The sequence below is a fragment of the Hyperoodon ampullatus genome (assembly GCF_949752795.1).
Source record: "Hyperoodon ampullatus genome assembly, chromosome: 7".
NCBI classification, from domain to species: domain Eukaryota; kingdom Metazoa; phylum Chordata; class Mammalia; order Artiodactyla; family Ziphiidae; genus Hyperoodon; species Hyperoodon ampullatus.
In genome coordinates, this window is record NC_136920.1 from 12730203 (window position 1) to 12751371 (window position 21169).

At 56.7% G+C, this 21169-nt stretch overlaps 1 protein-coding gene across 1 annotated transcript in view; it reads left to right on the forward strand.

Moving 5' to 3' along the window:
* SYT7 (synaptotagmin 7) overlaps positions 1-12440 on the forward strand; it is a gene marked incomplete at both ends in the record, with an annotated part of 61577 nt that extends 49137 nt beyond the window's left edge. Inside the window, 6 exons of the mRNA XM_079707737.1 lie at positions 405-540; positions 5085-5355; positions 8786-8955; positions 9338-9452; positions 9956-10155; positions 12336-12440. Of these exons, the coding sequence (XP_079563863.1) occupies positions 405-540; positions 5085-5355; positions 8786-8955; positions 9338-9452; positions 9956-10155; positions 12336-12440 (997 nt within the window). The remainder of the gene's footprint in view (positions 1-404; positions 541-5084; positions 5356-8785; positions 8956-9337; positions 9453-9955; positions 10156-12335) is intronic.
* Positions 12441-21169: the final 8729 nt, after the last annotated feature.

Genomic DNA, 21169 nt, shown 5'->3' on the forward strand with positions numbered 1-21169 from the left:
GTTTGCCTAGGGTAATGATGCGGAGAGAGGACACGCCGTCTTGGCAGCCTCCCCGCCGGCCTCCCAGGCTGGGTCAAGCAGGGATGGATGGAGCCTCTGGGGAGGGAGGATGCTCAGAGACCACCATGCAAGCAGGGGCTGAAGGGTGGGGGATTTTCTGGGGAACAGGAGGAGTGGGAACACTGGCCGAAAAAGCCCCTGCCAGGGGAAGTCAAAGCCGGATCACGCCGGGGCAGAGGCGAGGGGGACGGCCCTGCTCCCCATGGACAAAAGCGTAGCTCCCGCTGGCCCGCAGGAGGTGGCAGCTACTTGGGTCTCAGAAGGTTCTGCTGCCACCCAGACCCGTGGCGTCCAGCCCAGCCCACCTCTAGGTCCATGCTCATTCGGATTCCTCCCGCCCCCAGGTTGCCTACGGGAGGGAAGGCAGTGAACACAGCCCCAGTGCCGGGCCAGACGCCCCACGATGAATCTGACCGCCGGACCGAGCCTCACTCCTCCGTCTCAGATCTCGTCAACTCCCTCACCAGTGAGATGCTCATGGTGAGAAGGGCAGGAGGCCCGGGGCAGGGGGAGGGGCAGGTGTGGAGATGGGTGACAGCGTGGGAGTCGTGCAGGGGAACCAGCATGGTCATCTGTCAAGAGAGACTAAGAATTCCCATCCTCCTCCAGTCTCTGGATTGAGCAGGGGCCCAAGAAACCTGCTATGTGATCCTAGAAGGAAAGGCTAGTGGAGCGAGGGCTTGGGGGCGGAAGGTGTCCCCTCTCTTGGAGTGGCATCCCACTGAGTAGCGGTCTCGGGTGGCGCTCCCAGTGGAGCGGGTCTCATATCCCCATCCCAGGGACCATCCCCAATCCTCATGGCTGGGGGGCCAGCTGAGGCCCAAAGAGAACAGGAGAGGAGAACTCCTCTGGTCCTAGTCCCTATGAGGGGACAGCTGTGCTGGGGTTCTCCTGTCCACACCCCAGCCTCCCGGGATCCCTGTCTTATGGATCTGGGGTGTTTTCGCCACGGGAGAGGTTGTGGCTTCACATGGCGCCCCCTGGTGGCAGCAGTGAGTCACAGCCATTTGCCTCATCTGTACTTTCCAAAGAGCTCCTGGAGGGACCAAGGCCCCAGGGCGAGCGAGCACTCTGTGATTTGGCAGCTGGAAATTTCAGGCGAGAGTCAGTCACAGGCTTGGCAGCCCAGAGTTTCCAGGAAGGCTGGGCGAGGACGTGAGGGTGGGAACCCGGTGCCTGCTAGGTCCCTACGGCCCCCCTTCCTCTTCCCCCTTCCCTCCTCCCGGTCTCCCCACGTCCTCCCAAAGAGAGAGGCAAGGGGGCTCGGTGGGCTCTCAGGCCCTCGCCAGACCTGACATTCAGTTCAGAGGCCCTTTGCCCACTGCTCTGACACCGCAGCCCCCAGCCTCCCCGGAACCCCCAGGCCCCACCCTCCTGCCATTCAGGGCTCGGCTGGCTCTAACCATCCATCCGCACTCCTGTTTTCTAGCCCAGTGCCTCTCAAATTGTGATAGACACACGAATCACTGGGGGATCTTGTTAAAATGCAGATTCCCAGTCAGCAAGCCTGCTACGGGCCCCCAAATCTGCGTTTCTCTCGGATGCATATTAGAGCATCAGATTTTCCATGTTCCAGATCTGGTCTCCCTTGGGCCTCCCCACCTCTCCCCTTCTCCTTGCCCCCGGGGCCCTGAGTGCCTGGTCCTCCACCACCTTCTCTCTGTCTTCCCCCATCCATGTAGATCAGCCCGGCCATCCTCTCCTCTGGACGGGCCATCGCCACAGTCCATCCTGCCTCTCTGTGCAGCCTCTTAATTGGCTACAGCTTCCTGGTAGCCAGGTTCCCAGAAGGGACAGCCCTTTCCCAGCCAGCCTGCCTCCCCCTTGCTGCCCCCGGGGTGGGGGAGCCAAGAGCCGCAGGCAGAAGGAGGAAATGCAGGCCCCAGCGCCCTCTCACGTGCTCAGCAGATGCTCAGAGGTGGGCAGGCAGGGTCTAATTGCCTAGCCCTAGGCCAAAGCTGGGTCACTGACATTAATAGTGATGATGAAGATGAACAGGGCAGAAGTAAACCATCGGCTGATCTCCCTGCCCCAGGCGTGGAGAAACAGGAGTCAGGCACCCTCAGCCTTACAGACAAAGGGACCGAGGAGACAGAGAGGGGTCAGAGAGGAGGCTGGGCCGCATCCCCATCTGAGTTACTCCTGCCCTGCTTACTTCTGCTGGAGCTGGGGCTCAGGCAGCACCTCCTCCAGCCCTTGGTGGGGGTGGCTAGCCTGGTTGCCATGGAAACAGATCCAGGCCTCGCCCCAGCTGGTTAATTAAGGCTCAGGGCTGTGGTTTGGGAAGGCTGGGGGTGGGCACAGAGCCACTGCCCACTTCTGAGGTGAAGTCCACTGGCCCAGCTTGGGCCTCTCACCCAAGACTACCTTGTTTGGGAACCAAGATCCAAGTGACCAGCTTCAGGTGAGGCTGGGGCCACCTGGGCTCCAGTCACCAGGGTCTCCACCCCAACTTTAGAAGGAATGTGGAGGGGCAAGTGGTCGTGGCAGGGACTGCATGCCCAGGCTCTCAGTCCATGGCCAGCAGTGGCAGGCGCCAGGCCACAGAGCAGGACCACGAAAGTGATGTAGACCCCCCCCTTAACCTTCCCTGGAACCCCATAACATAGGTCTGTCTCATGGTCCCATTCTACAGATGCAAAAACTGAGGTTAAAAGGGAGTGGGGCTGGTAGGAGGAGAAGGAAGGAGCGCCAGGGGGAAAACTGGATCTGGGTCGGGAAGCCAGATTCTCAGCGGGCCTGGGTGGAGCTTGCAGGGCTGCCTGGATCCCGCCAAGGGGCAGGGCTTGAGGGACCCACTTCCACTGTGAGAAGAGCAAGGGAGGCAGCTCAGCCCCCCTTCCACCTCCAGGCAGGACCAGGGGTGTGGCTAGTGAAGCCCCAGATCTGAGTGTGAGAGTGAGGGCAGCTGGAAGGGCACTCATGGTGGCTGGGCGCTGACTTGGGTTCGAACTCCGGGCTCATCTCTTAGTCACAGGCGACTTGAGGCAGTTATCTCTCTGTGCCCCCAACCAAGCTGGAGCACGGTAGTGCCTGCCTCATCAGGATGTTGTAGGGAGTAAAGGAGGGCAAAGCGCACAGTCCAAGGAGCAGGGTAGTTACTACCGTTAGTGTGATTTGCGTGCTCCTCGTCTAGGGCAGTTGAGTCCTCACTGGCTTGCAGGAGCAAGTCTCAAAATTTCTTGGGATGTGGGCCTGTTTTGGTGGAAAGGGTGGGCTTTCAAGTCAGAGAGAGTCCATACTGCTGTGTAATCTTGGACATGTGACTTAACCTCTCTGAGCCAGTCTCCTCAGCTGGAGAGCGGTGATAACTGCCTCTCCCGGCTGTTGTCAGGATTCAGTAAGAAGAGGTGATATAAGAGTCTTCCGCCGCGGTTGGGGCACACTATACACATTCTTATCATCTGTATTAGGTAGTATTTCAGAGCCTGGGGTCACCTCTCCAGGATGAAGGGGGAGGGCACAGAGAAGTCTCCTGCAGGGGAAGGAGGGAAAGCAAACCGGTACCAGCGGTTTTGTCATAAATATGGTACCCTGAGTCCTACCCTGGCTCTTACCCAATCACCTCAGGAGCTTTTTTTTTTTTAATTAATTAATTTATTTATTTATTTTTGGCTGTGTTGGGTCTTCGTTTCTGTGCGAGGGCTTTCTCTAGTTGTGGCAAGCGGGGGCCACTCTTCATCGCGGTGCGCGGGCCTCTCACTATCGCGGCCTCTCTTGTTGCGGAGCACAGGCTCCAGACGCGCAGGCTCAGTAGTTGTGGCTCACGGGCCTAGTTGCTCCGCGGCATGTGGGATCCTCCCAGACCAGGACTCGAACCCATGTCCCCTGCATTGGTATGCAGATTTTCAACCACTGCGCCACCAGGGAAGCCCAGGCGCTTTTCTTTTTTTTTTTTTTTTTTTTTTTAATTGGGGTATAGTTGATTTACAGTGTTGTGTTAGTTTCAGGTGTACAGCAAAGTGAATCAGTTGTATGTATACATATCTCCACTCTTTTTTAGCTTCTTTTCCCATATAGGTCGTTACAGAGTACTGAGTAGTGTTCCCTGTGCTATGCGGTAGGTCCTTATTAGTTATCTATTAACCACTAGGTGGCTGGGGGATGGGCAAGACTCTAAAACCTAACCAGGTGTCCCCAACGAGCAAACACAGCTGGAAACACTTGGCTGGGAGACCCTCCCCAGAATTACCTCCTATTTTTTCAACATCCTCCTGGGAATGGGACACCATGCCACCCCCCACATGTCTGTCGGTTGCTGGGTCGCCTCAAGTGCCACCTCCGGGGGATGAGGACTGAATGCAGGTGTAGCCTCCCTTCCAGTGGTCCTCAGCCTTGGTTTGCAGTACTGTCATCTGAGGCTCCTATTACACAATTCTGCCGCCCAGGGCCACCCCAGCCCCATCAAATGAGGCTCCCCAGGGATGGGGCCTGGGAATCTGTACTCTTAGTGTCCCTGCCTTACACAAACAGACGTTGCTTCTGAAAACTCGCCTCTCTCATTTTGTAAATCACATCATCCTCAGAACCCCAGAGTCACTTTCCAAAGAAATATCGTGGTAAACTCTTTTGAGATGAGAACAATCGCCCTCATCTGTTTTGTAGCCCAGGTTTTTGTGTCGGTGTATTTCACAGGGGACCCCGCAGGGCTGTTGGAAGAGTGGAAAGATGGAGGAGGGGGCTGGGGGGGTCCCAGCGTGCACCAGGGGAGGCGAAGCAGACCCGGGGCTCCGAGGAGAGGCTGGGAAGCGGGGTGCGCACTGCTCTGGGGTTCAGGGGCTGTCCCGGCTCTGCCCCTCCCTCCCTGTGTGACCCTGGTCAAGGCACCTGCCCTCCACCTCAGCATCTTCACCCAGATCTGAATGTGGGATGTGCCACCACCAGCCCCGCGTGGTGACCAGGGGGAGGAGGCGGCTGGACTGGCCCTGGGCACAGCGGGGCCTCCCAACCCTGCTGGGCTGCAGAGGGGGCTTCAGGGAAGCAGAATCCTCCCCAGCGCTGCCTGCCTCTCCCCCCGCCCCCAGCTCTCCCCAGGCTCTGAGGAGGACGAGGTCCACGAGGGCTGCAGCCGAGAGAACCTGGGCCGGATCCAGTTCAGCGTCGGCTACAACTTCCAGGAGTCCACGCTCACCGTGAAGATCATGAAGGCCCAGGAGCTGCCAGCCAAGGACTTCAGCGGCACCAGCGACCCCTTCGTCAAGATCTACCTGCTGCCAGACAAGAAGCACAAGCTAGAGACCAAGGTGAAGCGGAAGAACCTGAACCCCCACTGGAACGAGACCTTCCTCTTTGAAGGTGAGGCTGTGCTCCCCCTGCCCCCAGAGTCCCCCTCTTCCCCTCCTCCACCCCCCCCCCCCGCCCAACCCTCCCCCCTCCACGTGGCCACATGCACAAACGCACACGTACAGGCGCGCGCACACGCGCGTCCCAACACACACGGGTGAGCAACTCGGCCCGGTTAACCTGCTGCGTACTGTGTCCAGCTGGGATGAGGTGACAGGGCTGAGTGGAGCCAGCATCACAGCCAGAGGCCGAGGAGGAAAGCTGGGCCACGGCCCGGACACAAGACCCATCCTCAGGCGTGCAGGAAGGAAGGGAGGCAGCCACAGGATCCAGAGGTGGGGCACCTGCAGCGACCATAGCGTAGTGGGTAAGAGCCCAGGCTCTTCCCATGGCCCCGGCTGCCTGAGTTTGAATCTCAGCTCTGCCACTTACTAGCTGTGTGACCAGGGGCAAGTTCCTGAACCTCTCTGTGCCATGGTTTCCCCATCTGTAAAATAAAGATACTAGTGAGGGTTAAACAACTCAGTGAATTGTAAAAGCACTTACAACACCCAGAAAACACTTTATACCAGTTTGTTAAACACTCCATCGGCTCCCCTTCTCTGACCCCTCCCCCTATTCGGGACAGGCCCCTCCAGATGCACAGGAACAAGAGCTCTGAACCATGCCCCAGGGTCCTAGAGGCAAATATCCTTCCTCTCTCCTGCAGTCCCATCTTTATCTCTTGTCTCTGAGGATTCAAGGTAACCAGGAGACTGGGTGTGTGATCAGGGAGTGATTTCTGTCCCAGGCCCTTTGGGTGCCTGGACCCCACTTAGAGAAACCATTACCCTTTCCTGACAGCTGTGTTCAACCAGTGAGAATAAATCCCTACAACACCAAATGCCTGGTGCCCTGGCTCTTCAGAACCTACAGTGTGTGCCCCAGGGAATCAGGAATCTTCCCCTCTGGTGTACCAGCCACTTGATACCTCACCCCTTCAGCTGGCACAGTGACAGCCAGCTCACCCACTAAATAAATCATTGAGGGTGAGCTAGTGAGTGCTTGTTCGTTTTCTCCCTCCTCAGTTCTGCATGGGAACAGGTTTAGAGATGGCACAACCAGTGAGAGGCTTGGCTGTCTGTCTGCAGGTGTATGTAGCCAGCTGGTGGGGTGAAGTTCATGGGCAGAGCCCCAATCCACTGATCCCTTCTGCAGACATTTACCCAGCATCAAGTATGGGCTGGGTACTTGGGGTACAGAAAAGAATGAGGCACCATTGTGACCCTCAAGGCATTCCTTGGAGGACACAGATGTGTAGATAATTAAGCCATACATTGCATGACAGATGCTGCAAGAACCCAATATAAACTCCCCTTGGTGGCACTGAAAAACATTTCCCAGAAGAGAGGCCATTCATGATGGGTTCTGATGGATGAATAGGAGTTTGCCAGATAAGAGACTGCCTCCTCTGGTGTTGAAAGAGCTGACTCAGGCACAGGGACCTCTTGGAGCCTTCAACCTTTCCAGAACACTTGTCCTCATGCATTTTACCTGAAGGGATGCCAAAGGTCACCTGGGAAATTCCCTGGCAGTCCAGTGGTTACGACTCCGTGCTTTTACTGCCAAGGACCCGGGTTCAATCCTTGGTCAGGGAACTAAGATCCCACAAGCCACACAGCGTGGCAAAAAAAAAAAAAAAAAGTCACCTGGACAGGTCCCTGGGGTACTCCGAGGTGAGCAAGACATGGCCCATAACCCCCCTCAATATGAGGAAGAGGCCCTGAAGGAATTCAGGGTCTGGGGGCTGAAGGAGCATAGGATTTCCTCTTCCAGTGCACCTGCTCTGGTGAGAGGTAACTGTGCTTCCAGCGTCTTTTGCAAAAGGTGCGAGAATCCTCCAGAACCCTTCCTCTCCCTTCATCTTCTCCACCAGTTGAGCTAAGGTAGTAAGTATCCTCTCTTCTTCCTGCTCACACCCTGGTTCAGGATCTCAGCACCTCAGGCCTCCAGGCTGGCCTGCACCCACTGCACCCCCAGGCCAGCCCCTCCTCTGACTAAGCCTCCCAAGGCCGTGACTCCAGCTTCAGACCTTCCCCGGCTCCCTAGTATTTACCATCCCATCCAAGCTCCTTCCCCTGGCTCTCCGCTCTGGCCTCATCTCCTGCTCCAGCCCAGCACACTCCATGCCCTTTCATGGGCATTTATTCATTTGTTCAATTATTGATTCACTTAACAAATATTTAATCGAGTGCCTGCTATGTGCCAGAAACAGTGTTAGATGCTGGGATCCAGTGGTTGAGGACAGAGATGCCTTCCTGGAAATTCTGGCCTAGTGGGAGAGTCAGACTCAAGGAAACATAAATCTCTAGTACAGCCTGTGATAAGTGCTGCGAAAGGAAAGTGCTAGTGTATAAAACAGGGGATCTGACCCCATCTGGGACGTCAGGAAAGAAAGCTGAGACCTGATGGAAGAGGATTGGCCAGGACGGGGCATGGTGGGGCCAGGGCAGGAAAAGCCAGGGTGGCTGGAGTTCAGTCATTGAGTGAAGAGCGGTCACAAGATGAGCAGGGAGAGGACAGCGGGCCAAGTTGTGGAAGGACTTGAAGCCAAGACAAGGCGCACGGCTTTTATTCTAAGTGCACTGGGAGCCACTGAAAGGCTTTCGGCAGGAGAGTATCATAATGTGATTTCTATTTTTAAAAGATCACTCTGGCTGCCGTGTTGAAAAAGGGCTGTAGGAGAAAGTACACAAGCGGGGAGGGGTGCTTGGAAACTCTTGCAACTCTCTAGGCAAGAGGTGCCGGCGGCTTGGATGGGGAGGCGGCAGTGGAGACAGGGACAGCTGCCGGTCGATGAGGAAGGACGGAAGGACTGGCTGATGCATCAGCAGGAGGAGGAAGGGGAAGCGTGGAGTCCTAGGACAGGCGTCTACTGCTTTTTCTTCGCCTTTGCCATTTCCCTCTGCCCTGAGTCCTCCTGGGGCTTGCTTTCTGCCAGCGGTGGCCATCTCAGGCAGGGCCACTTGCCCAGACTTGTCTCAGGATGATTGGTAGTGGCAGGGCTGCCCAGAGAGCAAGGGGGCCACTGCCCAGTCACTGAGACGGACACGTGATGAACCAGTGAATGAATCGTCCCAGTCTGCTCTTTATTAGCTGTGGGACTTTGGGCAGGTAAGTTAAGCCATCGGAGCCTCAGTCTCCTCATCCGTAAAATGGACAAGATACCATCCACCTCGCAGAACTGTCAAGGGAGACAGATGAGACCATGACAGTCCTTGCTAACATTTCAGGAAGGTCTGAACGTGGGTGTTGCCGGCTGCACCCAGGTTGGGTGGCAGCAGGAAGACACAGGGCCAGCCCTCCCCTTCCTCCCGGGGCCTTGCTGCCCAGGCGCGTTGCCCTGCCCCGGCCCCGTGTGGCCACTCTGTCCTGCTCTTCCCCTGTGCTGTCTGTCTCCCAGGTTTCCCCTACGAGAAGGTGGTGCAGAGAGTCCTCTACCTCCAGGTCCTGGACTACGACCGCTTCAGCCGCAATGACCCCATCGGGGAGGTGTCCATCCCCCTCAACAAGGTGGACCTGACCCAGATGCAGACCTTCTGGAAGGATCTGAAGCCATGCAGCGATGGGAGTGTAAGGCCCCACCTGCAGGTCCTGGCTGGGAGGCTGGCAGATCCTGGCCCGGTCCTAGTCCCTTCACAAGCTCAGGGAATTGGGAGGGTTATGGGTGGGGCCGGGCAGGTGGGCGGGCCTGACGGAGCAGAGTTCCCCCCCGCAATCTCAGGGGAGGCTGGGCTGTGATAAAGAACCTGGGGAGCAGGGCCCAAACCTGCCGGATGAGGGGAGACCAGGTGCGCATCCGTGCCAGACAGAGGGGGCGGGTAAGCACCCAGGTCCAAGTGGAGGGGTCCTGGGGTGGGTGGGGGCTCCCCTTGTCCCCACAGCCCTCTTGTTCTCCCTCCCAGGGGAGCTGAGAGGAGTGGCCCAGCCTCACCCCTCCACTTGTCCCTCCCAGGGGAGCCGAGGGGAGCTGCTCCTGTCTCTCTGCTACAACCCTTCTGCCAACTCCATCATCGTGAACATCATCAAAGCCCGGAACCTCAAAGCCATGGACATCGGGGGCACGTCAGGTGCTGGCGCTTCTCGCAGCAGAGGGCAGACGGGCCAGGGAGGTCCTGGTGCACGGGAGTCTCACTGCATGTGGACGTCAGGGTCCTGGCTGTGGCCCTCACCCTTGTCCCCCGTGCCCCACCTCCAGTCCCAACTCCTTTACCCTAGAGCCCTGGTGCTGTCTCTGGAGCACCCTCAGGGTCAGCATCACCTTGGATACTGTCCTTCCCAGAATCAGGAAGAAAACGAGCACGATGGTGGGGAGACCTGGGTTCTAGTCCCAGCACCAACACTACTCGTCCGTGACCTCGGGTGAGACCTGGCCTCTCAGTCTTCTCATTCGTGTTCACGGAAGGGCACTAGGTGATGGCTAAGGCCCCTTGCGGCCCCTCCATCTGCTCACCCCCCACATCCCCCTCCTCCTTCCTTCGGGCTTTCCTCACCCTCTGGGGAAAACACGCAACCCCTCCTGCCCCAGCTTCCCCCCGCCGCTCCTCTGACCCTTCCCCCACCTGTCCCCCAGACCCTTATGTGAAGGTGTGGCTAATGTACAAGGACAAGCGGGTGGAGAAGAAGAAGACGGTGACAATGAAGAGGAACCTGAACCCCATCTTCAACGAGTCCTTTGCCTTCGACATCCCTACGGAGAAGCTGAGGGAGACGACCATCATCATCACCGTCATGGACAAGGACAAGCTCAGCCGCAACGACGTCATTGGCAAGGTAGGGGGCCACCCAGCAAGGGTCTGTTCTCCAAAGAAGCAGCCGGGGTAGTGGGTGAGCACAGGGCTGGACAGCAGGAGAGAGAGGGTCAGTCCCTTCCCCTGTCAGGACCTCCGTTTCATCTCAAAATGAGAGGATTTGACGAGATTCTCCCTAAGTGTCCTACTGTGGGTCCACCACTTCAGGACAGACCACTGGAAGAGCAGGGAAAGAAGGAAGTGGTAGGAAAAAGCGCCCTGGATCCCCAGAAGAGGGTTTTCTGGACAGGACCCTCTGACAGGGTAAGGACATCGGAGCAATGTCACCCAGCGTCCCATCTGTAGAGGGCGAGCTGCGTGAGGCAAGTATTGAGAGCTGTAGTCAGGCTCCAAAGACCTGGCTTTGGTTCCCACCTCATCGTGGTTCCCCAAGGTCACCAAGTCACTTGCCTCTGTGAGCTTCAGCATTCTCATTTATAAATGGAGCTACTAATACCAACCCTACAGCACCTCACAGGGTGGCGTAAGAATTGCCTGAGATACATGGACATTCTCCTTGTAGAAAGTAACCTCTCCTCATCCTATTTTAACCCCAAATCCATGCCTGGCCTTGAGTTTTTGCAGGATACGATTCTGTGACATAAACGCATCCACTTTTCTACTTTGAAATGTCTATTCCTGTGTTTGTTTATGGCTTGGTGTTGAGAGTATGTGCTTGATAGTCATACTACCTGGATCCAGGTGCCAGTTCCACCTCTTAACAGTCATAACCTTTATGAGCCTCATTTCCTCCTCTTGAAATGAGAGTAAGACAATCCTAACCTCACAGTGTGCTGGGAGGATTAAATAACACAGGTGAGAGAGATGCTTAGCTCAGAACTTGGAACATATATGTTAGCTACTATTATAATGAAAGTTGTTTTTGAAAAGTTCTTAGTAAGGGCATGTGTGTCCATTTAGGCTTGGAAGTTTGACCAGGAACAGTGCAGGAAGCCAGTGATCAGGGCAGGCGGAGGGGAAGGGTAGATGCCAGGAGCAAGTGAAGGGAGAACATGGATCACTCAGGGCACAGCCCTGTATGAGGGAAATGGGAAGGGGTGACCTGGGCACCCACAGGGAAGGGGGCCGAGGTGGAGACACCTCTCAGACAGATAGGAATGGAGAACCTAGCTACTGGGGGTGGAAGAGAAGCAGCTGGCCCCAAAGAGGAGAGCTAGCCCTGCCCGCCATCTAGCAAGGCCCAGGGAGTATGACTTGCCGACCTGTGGTCACAAGTGGGACAGGTCCCCAGGACAGCATCACCTACACCCCAGTGGGACTATGTGTTCTTAGCAGGACCTGCTGAGCCCTTCCTTGATGAGCTCAGGCCAAGTAACCATACCTACTTGTAAGCTCTTCTGAAGCTTAGCCTTTTGGAGTTGGGTATTCTTTGGATACCACTTATAGCTCCCTTTGAAACAGTCCTACCTTCTGTTGGCTGAACCAAGGTGAAGGTGGATTTGTTCTCACTTTGGTCTGGGTAGCTTAGAGAGCCCTGTGCTCTTAGCTAATCGCCAGTCACAAGGCTGGTGTCAGCCCGGGGATCATGCACACAGCCCTCCAAGGCTGTGAGGCCCCTAACACAGAGGGAGGTAGGCTTGGGCCGATAGTATAGAGCCCAAAAGACCTAGATTTAAATCCCTCTGCACCACTCATAAATCCTGTGACTATGGGTCAGTCTCTTAACTCTCTGTACCTTAGTTTCTCCATCTGTAAAATGGGGATAATAACATACCTGCCTTACAGGTAAGGATTTGATGATCTGTGTATATAAAGTCCCTAGCTCAGTGTCTGGTGTGTAGTAAGCGCCCAGGAGGTGGGAGTGATTGTCAGTAAGGAGAGATAGGCCGTGCCCAACAGGTGGGGGAGGGAAGGGTGTGGGAGAGAACTGCCTCCATCCCCATCAATCCCAAACCACAAAAGAGTCTGGGAGTCTAATTCGGAAGGGCCAGGCATGCCCAGGCTCCCGAGGGGAAGCACAAGGAAAAGAGGGTGGCCTCTGTGGGGTAGGTTGTCACTGCAGGCAGAAGCCCCTTGGTCCCCATGAGCACAGGCCATTGTGGAAATGGAGTGTCACCACCATTGACATTCCATTTCCACAATGACACAGGGGCAACGCCTCAGAGAATGCCACTAATGCCGTCCTCTTCCCTTTCTCCCCAGATCTACCTGTCCTGGAAGAGTGGGCCCGGGGAGGTGAAACACTGGAAGGACATGATTGCCCGTCCCCGGCAGCCTGTGGCTCAGTGGCACCAGCTGAAGGCCTGAATGGGGCCAAGGGAGGCCCAGGGGGCCAAGGGCCTGGGTCCCCATCGTGCCCTCACCACTTTATGCACAATGCCTGGCCTGGCCCCCCTGCCATGGGTGAGGGAAGGATCCTGAGGGCTCGGCCAGGGAGGGGTCCCAGGAATCCAGCCCCATTTCTAGGGAGAACCAACCCCATTCCCCACCGGTCCAGCTCTGGTGGAGGGGCTCTGGGAGCCATTTTCCTGCTTTGCCCCTTTCCTTCCTGACTTGCCGATACTAAAGAAGTGGGGGGCTGAGCACGAGAGCCAGACGGGCAGACGAGCAGATCCCTCCAGAGGCCCGCCAGGTGGGCACGGTCCCCCGTTTTCTTTAAGGCAGTGCCTGGAGTGGAGAAAGGCCGCCCCCTCCCCAGCCCCCAACGTGGGCCCAGGAGAGGGGAGGTCGAGGCGTTTGGCCCCGGCCCGACCAAGAGAGGCCTGTTCCAGGGCAGTTTCAGGTGCCGGCTGGGCCCTGAATCCCGAGGATAGTATATAGCCCGCTCCGGGGTCCTGGAGCCGCAGCCCTGTGTACTTGTGTCCACTGTGTGTGTGTACGTGTGCGTGCGTGCGTGCGTGTGTGCGGGTGGGGGAACTCGCTCCCTGTTTCCCTGGGGCCCGCAGTGCTGAAGACGATGCAGAGAGGGCAGGGTTTCGTGAAGTGAGGTAGGGCTGGAGGCTGAGAAGTCAGTGCACAGAGCCGGGGGGGGGGGGGGGGGAGAGGAGAGGCAGGGATGGAGGAAGGGTGGGGTGGGGAAGAGGGGGCCGACAGGGGCTGGGCTGAGAGCTGGGCTGCCTCCTCCTCCCGCACCCCCGCCTCCCCAGAACTCTCCACTAGCTCCTTCCCCAGCAATTTCATCTCTTGAACATCAGTTCATGCCTTTTAGGCACCCACTGTGTGTATCACATTCCACCAGGACTCCCCCGCTCCCTTCTGTCTCAGGGGTCCCAAGCCCCCACTAGGTCTCTTCCCTAACACCCTCATCCAAAGGCACCCTCAGCCCTCCCAGATGTTGTATCCCAGCCACGCTGGCAACGTTTGCCACGCCTTCCAGCTTCCTTCCCTTTCCTCGTCTCTGTGCAGACCTCCCCAGCCACGCACCTCCACCCCTCCATCCCCTGTGCTCATAGACCTTCCCTTTCATTCCGTCGTGGTCTCTGATCTTCCATCACTTGACCTTCTCCAGGACTTTCCTTTCACCTTCCCTCCTGGTCCCTTCAGGCAGAGGAAGCAGGGAACATTCCAGGATTCTGTGAGTTCTGAGGTTGCCCCCACACAAAGAAGCTGCGGTTCCTCTGCCTCAGCTACTGCAGAGACGAGAACTGGCATCCCCGTGGAGGCAGCAGATTTCGGGATGATCCCTGCTTAAGCCCACTCACCCCCACGCCGGTCCCGGTATTGATGCAAGACAGCTGGTGACAGCCTCAAATCCAGGGGTCCGCGAGCCTGGGCCTGACATTCCTGGCACACACCGCGAGGTGGCGCCCTGACACTACAGTCTGTGGACGAGGTCTGGGGGCACAGTTCAACCCCAGATGGGTCTGACACCCCAGGAAGGAGACTCTGGAAAGGGTCCCCCACTTAGCACGGCAAAAGCATAGGCAGTCGGGAACCATTTTCCTTAAGTAGACTTCCCTTTTAGCTGAGCGTTCTGCTCTGTGCAGTAGACGCTCACATTTTTGCCCGTATCAACAGTTTCTTACCTAGAATCTCACCACCCCCCACCGCCCCTACTCCCTAACCCCAAGGATCTAGAGGAATATCATACAAAGTAGGTGAATCATTTTGTAGAGTGAAGAGTGCTAACGTAAAGCAAACAGTCACCCACATTCCTTGTAAATCCCAATTTTTCCATATTGTAGCTTTGCTTAAAATGGGGGCCTGCCCCAACGGCACAGTCCTTATCGGGCAGGCTGGGGAACCAGCCCCCAGCGGGGACGGGAGGGCAGCGACCCCGGAGACAGTGGAAGCGAAGAAAGGGTGAGCTTTGAGAAGCGGAGGGGATCCGCCATCCTCCATCCCTCGCTGGAATCCTGTGCCCCTCCACGCCGCCGGAGGCCGCTGGGAGAGCCCAGTCGCAGGCCTCGGTGTCTGCTACAGAGCAGTCGGGGGTTGAACCCACTTGCATTGAGTGGGCGGGGCAACTGCATCCCCGGTTTCCGAGCCCGGTCCCCGAAGCTCTTAGCCAATCACACACGAAGAGAGCGTCTCCAGGCCGTGCCTGTTCCAAATCTGACCCCACCCAGGCACGTCGATGAACCGGGCCTGCGGTTCTCCAACCGCGACGGGCACCCTGAGCTCCGGGATGCGGGGGAGGGTGGCAAGTAGTGGGCCAAGGCCTGGGTGGGCTAGCAAGGGAAGCAGCGGGTGGTATGGGGTGAGGGCGGGGGCGGTCTAAGGCTATAGAAGAACAAGGAAAGGGGGAACTTGAGGGTGGGGGGAGGGCCCTCGTGCCCTGTCACCATCCTAGGACCTTGGACAAATCACCCACACTTCCGGGGCCTCAGTTTCCCCATCTGTAAAATGATGGTAATAATACTTCACCTACCTCATAGGGGAGGTTGTAAGGCCGCTGTCACCTGACCTGGAGGTGGAGGCAGGAGGATTCTGAAGGTGCTACCCGTGAGTAAAGTATTATTACTGTAGCCTGAAGGCAAGGCCCGCCTTCCCCTCCCCCCACAGAGCCTCCAGGGATAGCTGAGGCCTGCCTGGGCCCATCTATCTCTTCTCCACTGTGTCCCCGGTCCCTTCATGAGCGGTCATCTGCCATCTTTGTGGGCACCCTAGACTTAGTCGTTATCTTATTCAGGTATCCTTTCTTGTGACCATCTCCCCACGTAATTGCTGTACAAATTCCACCTGCTCCAGAGCCCCGCACCTGCCCACCGGCGCCAGACGCCAGGGAAGGGACAAGGAAAACAGCCACAAAAAAAGCCAAGGGAAGCCCCCAGAGTCCCCAGCCCCTCTGGGGTCCCAGGGGTGGGGATTGGTGGTCGCTGTTTGTATTGTGTTTGAGTCCTTGAGTGCAAGTGTTTTATAAAAACAACAACAACAAAAACCCACTATCACAAAAAAATTTGCAGTGAAGAGAAATGAAGGAAAACTGAAGAAAAAAAAAGGAAAAAAAGAATCATACAAAATTTTTCCACCACACGCACCCTCTAAGCCAGCAAGATTTCCTCTTTGCAAAATCATATTTTTGTGGGAATGGGCCGTGCTTTTTGTGGCAAGGCCTGTTCTGATTAATAAAGGATCGTGAAAAAGTAGGGCCTTGGCTGTTTCCTCCGTGGGTCCTAGCTCTCCCTCTCCTTCCAGGGGAAGAAGCAGTGGGGTGAGGGAATGGGGAGCCTGGGGCTGCATCTCCCCTCACCTGTCACCTTTGGGATTTGGCTTCACGGGTGATGAGGCCCTTCCAGCCTATCCTCAGGCTGAGCATATGAGCCCACCAGCTACCCAGAAGGCAGAGGAGCAGCCATACCCCCTGGATCAGGCCTCAAGCAAGGCTTATTGGGAGTGGAGCCTCCTCGGGGCCTGAGGGGTGCCCCTTTAGCTCACCCAGCCCGACATCCCCTTCCTCAGTTCCCAGGGGAACCACCCTCCAAGGCACTTGGAGAGTGCCCTCTCCAAGGCAGGTCAGACAAACCAAAGGGAGACCCTCCACCTTCCCCACCACCACCTGAACACTGGCTGGGCCACTGTGGTTTCAGGCCAGCACGTCCTCCCCCTTCTGTTCCCTGCGAAGCTCTGGGTCTGTTGGCTGGACCTGTGGCTTCTCTCCATCCTTTTCTGCTTTCATCCTTTAGGATTGTAAAAGTCTCTCCAACTCAAAAACACCCAAGGCCAGTCCTAACCTGAGGACCTGGGAAGCTGGGCCCCAGTGTCTTCCTTCTCCAGACACAGTGGCCCCGGGCAAGCTAGTTCCTTCCTCCTGGTGTCAGTTCCCTCCGTCCACAAAAGAGCAATAACCATCCCAGCCCTTTCCCCTTCCCTCCCACACACAGCCCAGGAGAAGCCGAGGCCTGGCGGCTCTCGGGGTGCTTCAGAAGGAAGGTGCTACATCTGTTACAGGCACCCAAGAAATGAGTGCCCTCTGTTGTCGTGTGTCCCCTGCCCACTCCGAGTGAAGGGGCCACGGTGCCTCCTGCACTAAGTACCCCCACCTGAAGCTGCCCGCCCTCTCCGCTTCTGCCCCATGAATTTCCAACAGCTTGGTTTCAGTGTCCTGTTAAAAGGTTCTGATCTCTGGCTCAGAGATTGGAGGGAGCCCTAGGGTCTGGGAGGTAGCCTCACACGAGCACTCCTTGCCAGGACTTCTGTTCAGGCTCGCTCTGGAAAAACTAGGCTTGAAAGCAGGACAGTTCGGCCTGGCAGAGGTGGCAGCCCCATGCCATGGGCTCCAGGCCTCCTCCTGGCCTTTTTTGCCTTCTCCTGCCTTCACTTCGTGGGGTCTCTCTTCATCCATGCCTGCAGAGACTCCCCATCCCTCCCTGTGCCTGGAACCAGTGCCCTCTGGTGTTCTTTCTCCTGCAAGTCCCTCCTGGATTCCGCTGCTTTCTGGAAGGCCACGTCCTGCTTCCCTCTCCCTCCCCAACAAAGACAACCAGAAGGACAACGCTTGAACATGCCCCATATGCCCCAGCTCGTGTCTCCCCAACCATCTGTGTCCCTTGAAGATGCCCCGCTCTCTGTGTCTGTGTCCTGTGTGTATGTGTGGTGTCACCTTTAGATTGTGAGCCCCCCTGGGCAAGGATCCCTGTCTGAATACATGTTCCGTGCAGCACACTCGGGTGTGCTAATAAATGTCCATCCTCAGAACGAGAGTGCCCAGGTGTCTTAAGGAAGCTCTGGGGTGATGGCTGAGCAAGCTGATGTGGTGGCATCGGATGCGAGGGAGGTGCTTCTGGGCAGGGCCCCCAGGTCCCGAGCACCTTGTTCTCCTACTTTCCGAAGCCCCTGAGTGTGGATGGGAAGAGGGGGATGGCGGTAATGAAGCCAGGAAAGGATCCAATCTCTGCTGCTCCGCCGGCCAGCAGATCTGGCTGTTGGGAGGCCCCGGGAGGAAGACAGGCTACGATTCCCACTTATTCCACACCCAGACCTGACCACCAGCCATGGACAGAGAGGATCTCCTGTGGCACGGATTGAGCATTGGGTTAGGAGACCTAACACCCATTTATGGGCAAGTCACTTACCTCCCCAGGCCTGTCCCTTGCCCCATTGCTGCCTCTGCTCTGGTCTCATCACAGTCCCCACAGCCTGCCTTCCTGGTCTGATCTGCCAACTCCCTTGGCCTCTGCCCTGCTCCCCCATGGCCCGCCCACCCCTGACCGTCCCCCCCACAACGTGCGGAACGGTCGATGTGGTCACTGTTAACAAGTGCCCCTACAAAAGGCGTCTCCCTTTCTCCCTGCTCCCCCAAGGCCAAGTGAGAAGTCCCCAGCAGGCAGATGGGGGTGGGGAGCAGTCTAGCTAAGACTCCTAATACAGGTCTCTCTCCATCACCAAGGAGAGCTGTGACACCCAGCTTCCCTGGCAACAGCTCCTTTCCTATCCTAGTCTCCCCCATTTCTACATGGAGACAGAGACCCTCAATAGCGCTCTCAAACCAGGCATCAGCACCCACTTTAACCCAACTCTCTAACTTCCCAAGAGAAAGCGGCTCCTGATGTGAAGAGCAAGCAAGCAGCAGAGCTGGTTCCCGGGCCCCTAACACATTTCTCTCCTCTTTCCCTGCAGAGAAACTCAGCCTCAGCAGCCCTGCTTGGCTGGCGAGTGGCTGTGGCTAAGGGTGCCGTCCTTGACAATGCAAAAAGGCACAGCCCTGTGTGCCTCGGGAGGGCCCAGGGGGACTCATCACAGGGCCTTGGCCGGGACCTAGAGTCCTCGCACGAGTGCAACGGGGGAAGAGGCACAGGGAAACGGACCAGAGAGAGGAAGGGAAGCTGGGCCGGCAGTTATTCCAGGATAACTGTGGCTCCCCTGCACCCCCCTCCCCTACCTCTAAGATTTGCATAAAGGGAAGGTGGACAAACACCAGGTTGCATGGAGTGCTGAGCTGCAGCATCAGCTCTAAATAAACCCAGCTCCTTGTGTGCAGATGGATAAACTGAGGCCTGGGGGGCAGGGAGGGGCATGACTTGCTTAAGATCTCTCGGTCAATAGTAGAACTAGGACTGAAATCCATGCTTTCTTTTTTTTTTTAATTAATTTTTATTTATTTATTTTTGGCTGTGTTAGGTCTTCGTTTCTGCGCACAGACTTTCTCTAGTTGCGGCAAGCAAGGGCTTCTCATTGCGGTGGTTTCTCTTGTTGTGGAGCACGGGATCTAGGTGCGCGGGCTTCAGTAGTTGTGGCACGCAGGCTCAGTAGTTGTGGCTTTTGTGGCGCACGGGCTTAGTTGCTCCACGGCATGTGGGATCTTCCCGGACCAGGAATCGAACCCATGTACCCTGCACTGGAAGATTCCTAACCACTGTGCCACCGGGGAAGTCCCAGGACTGAAATCCATGCCTTCTGATTCTAGGCCCAGGGGAATATGCCATCATAGGAATCACAGGGCAAGAGGACAGTCTGGATGGCTGACACTCCTACCCCACCTGAGTGACTAAGAACTCAAGTTCCTTCCTGCAAGTCCCAAGACCCCAGGAGGGACCACTGGCCCTGATGGAGCCTCAACAGGGGGAGCATGGGCACCTGAGGAGCCCTGGGAGGGACAAGGTCTGCAGCCAACCCCCACACTCCTCTTCCTCCTTAAGAAGGAGGCAGCCTCCAATCTTTCCCACCCTAAGAGCACTTTCTGTCCATTGGAGGCCTTCACTCTCCCAAGCTGACTCCTTCAGATCTATCCCCAGCCTCCTCCTAACCCCCAGGTCCAGCCCAGTGGCCAGCAGAGCTGCTGGGCCAGGCCTGACCTTTGGGCCTTGCATGACATCATCCCTGTTGCCATGGTGATGGTGGCCTGGCAGCATCTTCTCAAGGGAGATGGGCCTCTAGGCTTGCGGTTTTACAATTTTCTCTCTTTCTTTAAATATTTATACTTTCTTTTTTTTCTGAGCAATGAGGGGAGAAAGTAATGACTGTGTATAAAAAAAAAAAAAAAAAGACTAAGAGGGAGAGACAGAGAGAGGAAAATGGAGCCAGGGAGATGGAAGGAGGGAAGAACAGAGTCAGACAGGGAGGATGGGGGTCAGTGCCAGTGAAAGAATAGAGAAAGGTCAGCCAAGCTTGAGATTCAGAAACATATTAAGAGTCAGGAATTTGAGAACTGAGCTGGAGAAGACCAAGGAAGGGGGACTGGGGGTGAGGGGTGGTGGCCAGGTGGCAGAGAGTAAGATACAGCCAGATGAGAGAGCAGTCTTGAGCAGCCAAAGCCATTTGTGACTGAAGACAAGCTCTTGTTCCCCAGACAGGACACAACAGTCGGCCGGGGCCACTGTGACATAGAGCTGGAGCACATGGACAGAGGGCAGTGCCAGGGGGAGCCCACAGTCCCCACAGCAACGGGACCCAGTGCTCCCAGGGCTTATAAATAAACAGGCATGTGGGAAACGCACATTCTTTCTCCGAGAAATATAATTTATGTTTACAGCCAGTTTTTTTTTTCTTCCTAAAGAAAACGCTACCCTGGGGGGGCCCTGCCCCCGACAGTGTCCCTGAGTGGCCCTGGCCCTGGGCCCTCCTCCCATTATTGCTTGGACGGGAAAGATCTGGCCCTGGGAACTGCAGAGCGAGGCCTCACTCCTCAGCCCCGGAGGCTGTCCTGGTGACGGAGTGGAGGCACACAGTGATCGTCCCATGCCCCGTGCCATGCCAGCCACCCCGATGGTGCCCATTTAAGGGAATGGAGAGTACAGGCAGTGGCTACACTGGAGCAGCCGCCCAGAGTAGAGAGCCTCTCTCTCCAGTGCACGAGGCCCTAGAGGCACAGTGGCTTCTTTTCAAACTTGACAGCTGGAAGGCTCAGGCTGTGGGGAAGGGAGGGAATGTTCTCTTTCCCAGCAAGATTCCAGGCACAAGCTGGAAGAAGAGAACAGAATAAAAGGCAAGGGCAGAGACCTTGCCTTCTGAGTCCCCCCTTCCCCACACAAAATTTAGGGGACCTGGGGAGGGAGGTATGTACCGTGAGCCCTGGTGGAGGAACAGGGCAGCTATGGTGTTAGGGCCCCAATCCCGGCTTCCCACACCTGTCTGTCCTGGACACCAGCCGCAACGCCAAGCCCCTGCCCCTGGGCCAGGCCTTCTTCTGGGGGCAGTTCTGCCTCAAGCAGGCATGTGGTCCACTCCAGAGGTAGCGGCTCCTGCACCAGAAAGGGTGGACCTAGAAGACCCAGACTCCAGGAGGAGGGAGGTTGCTGGGTGCCCTGAGCTTCCAGACTCAGCCAAGGGGATGATTCCATGGTCAGTGTGACCCTGGTTCCAGGAAGAAGCTGGTGCCTTTACTACTGTGTTGTCAGTGGCTCTATCAGGGACCAGACGGAGCTATAAGAACTGGACGGAACCGGGACTTCTTGGCCTGAAGACCGCCCAGAGACCAGCCAGTAGGCAGTCTTTTCACTACCCTGGAATGTCTGAAGATGGCCCCCAGGCCTGCCTGTCCCCGGCAGCTTGCCCAAAGAGACCCCTTCTCTGCCTCAAGTAGGGACCCACCGTTCCCACAAACCTTCCCAGAGGCCCTCCTCCCAGAGTGGCGGAGGCCCAACACCCAGAGCACAGGC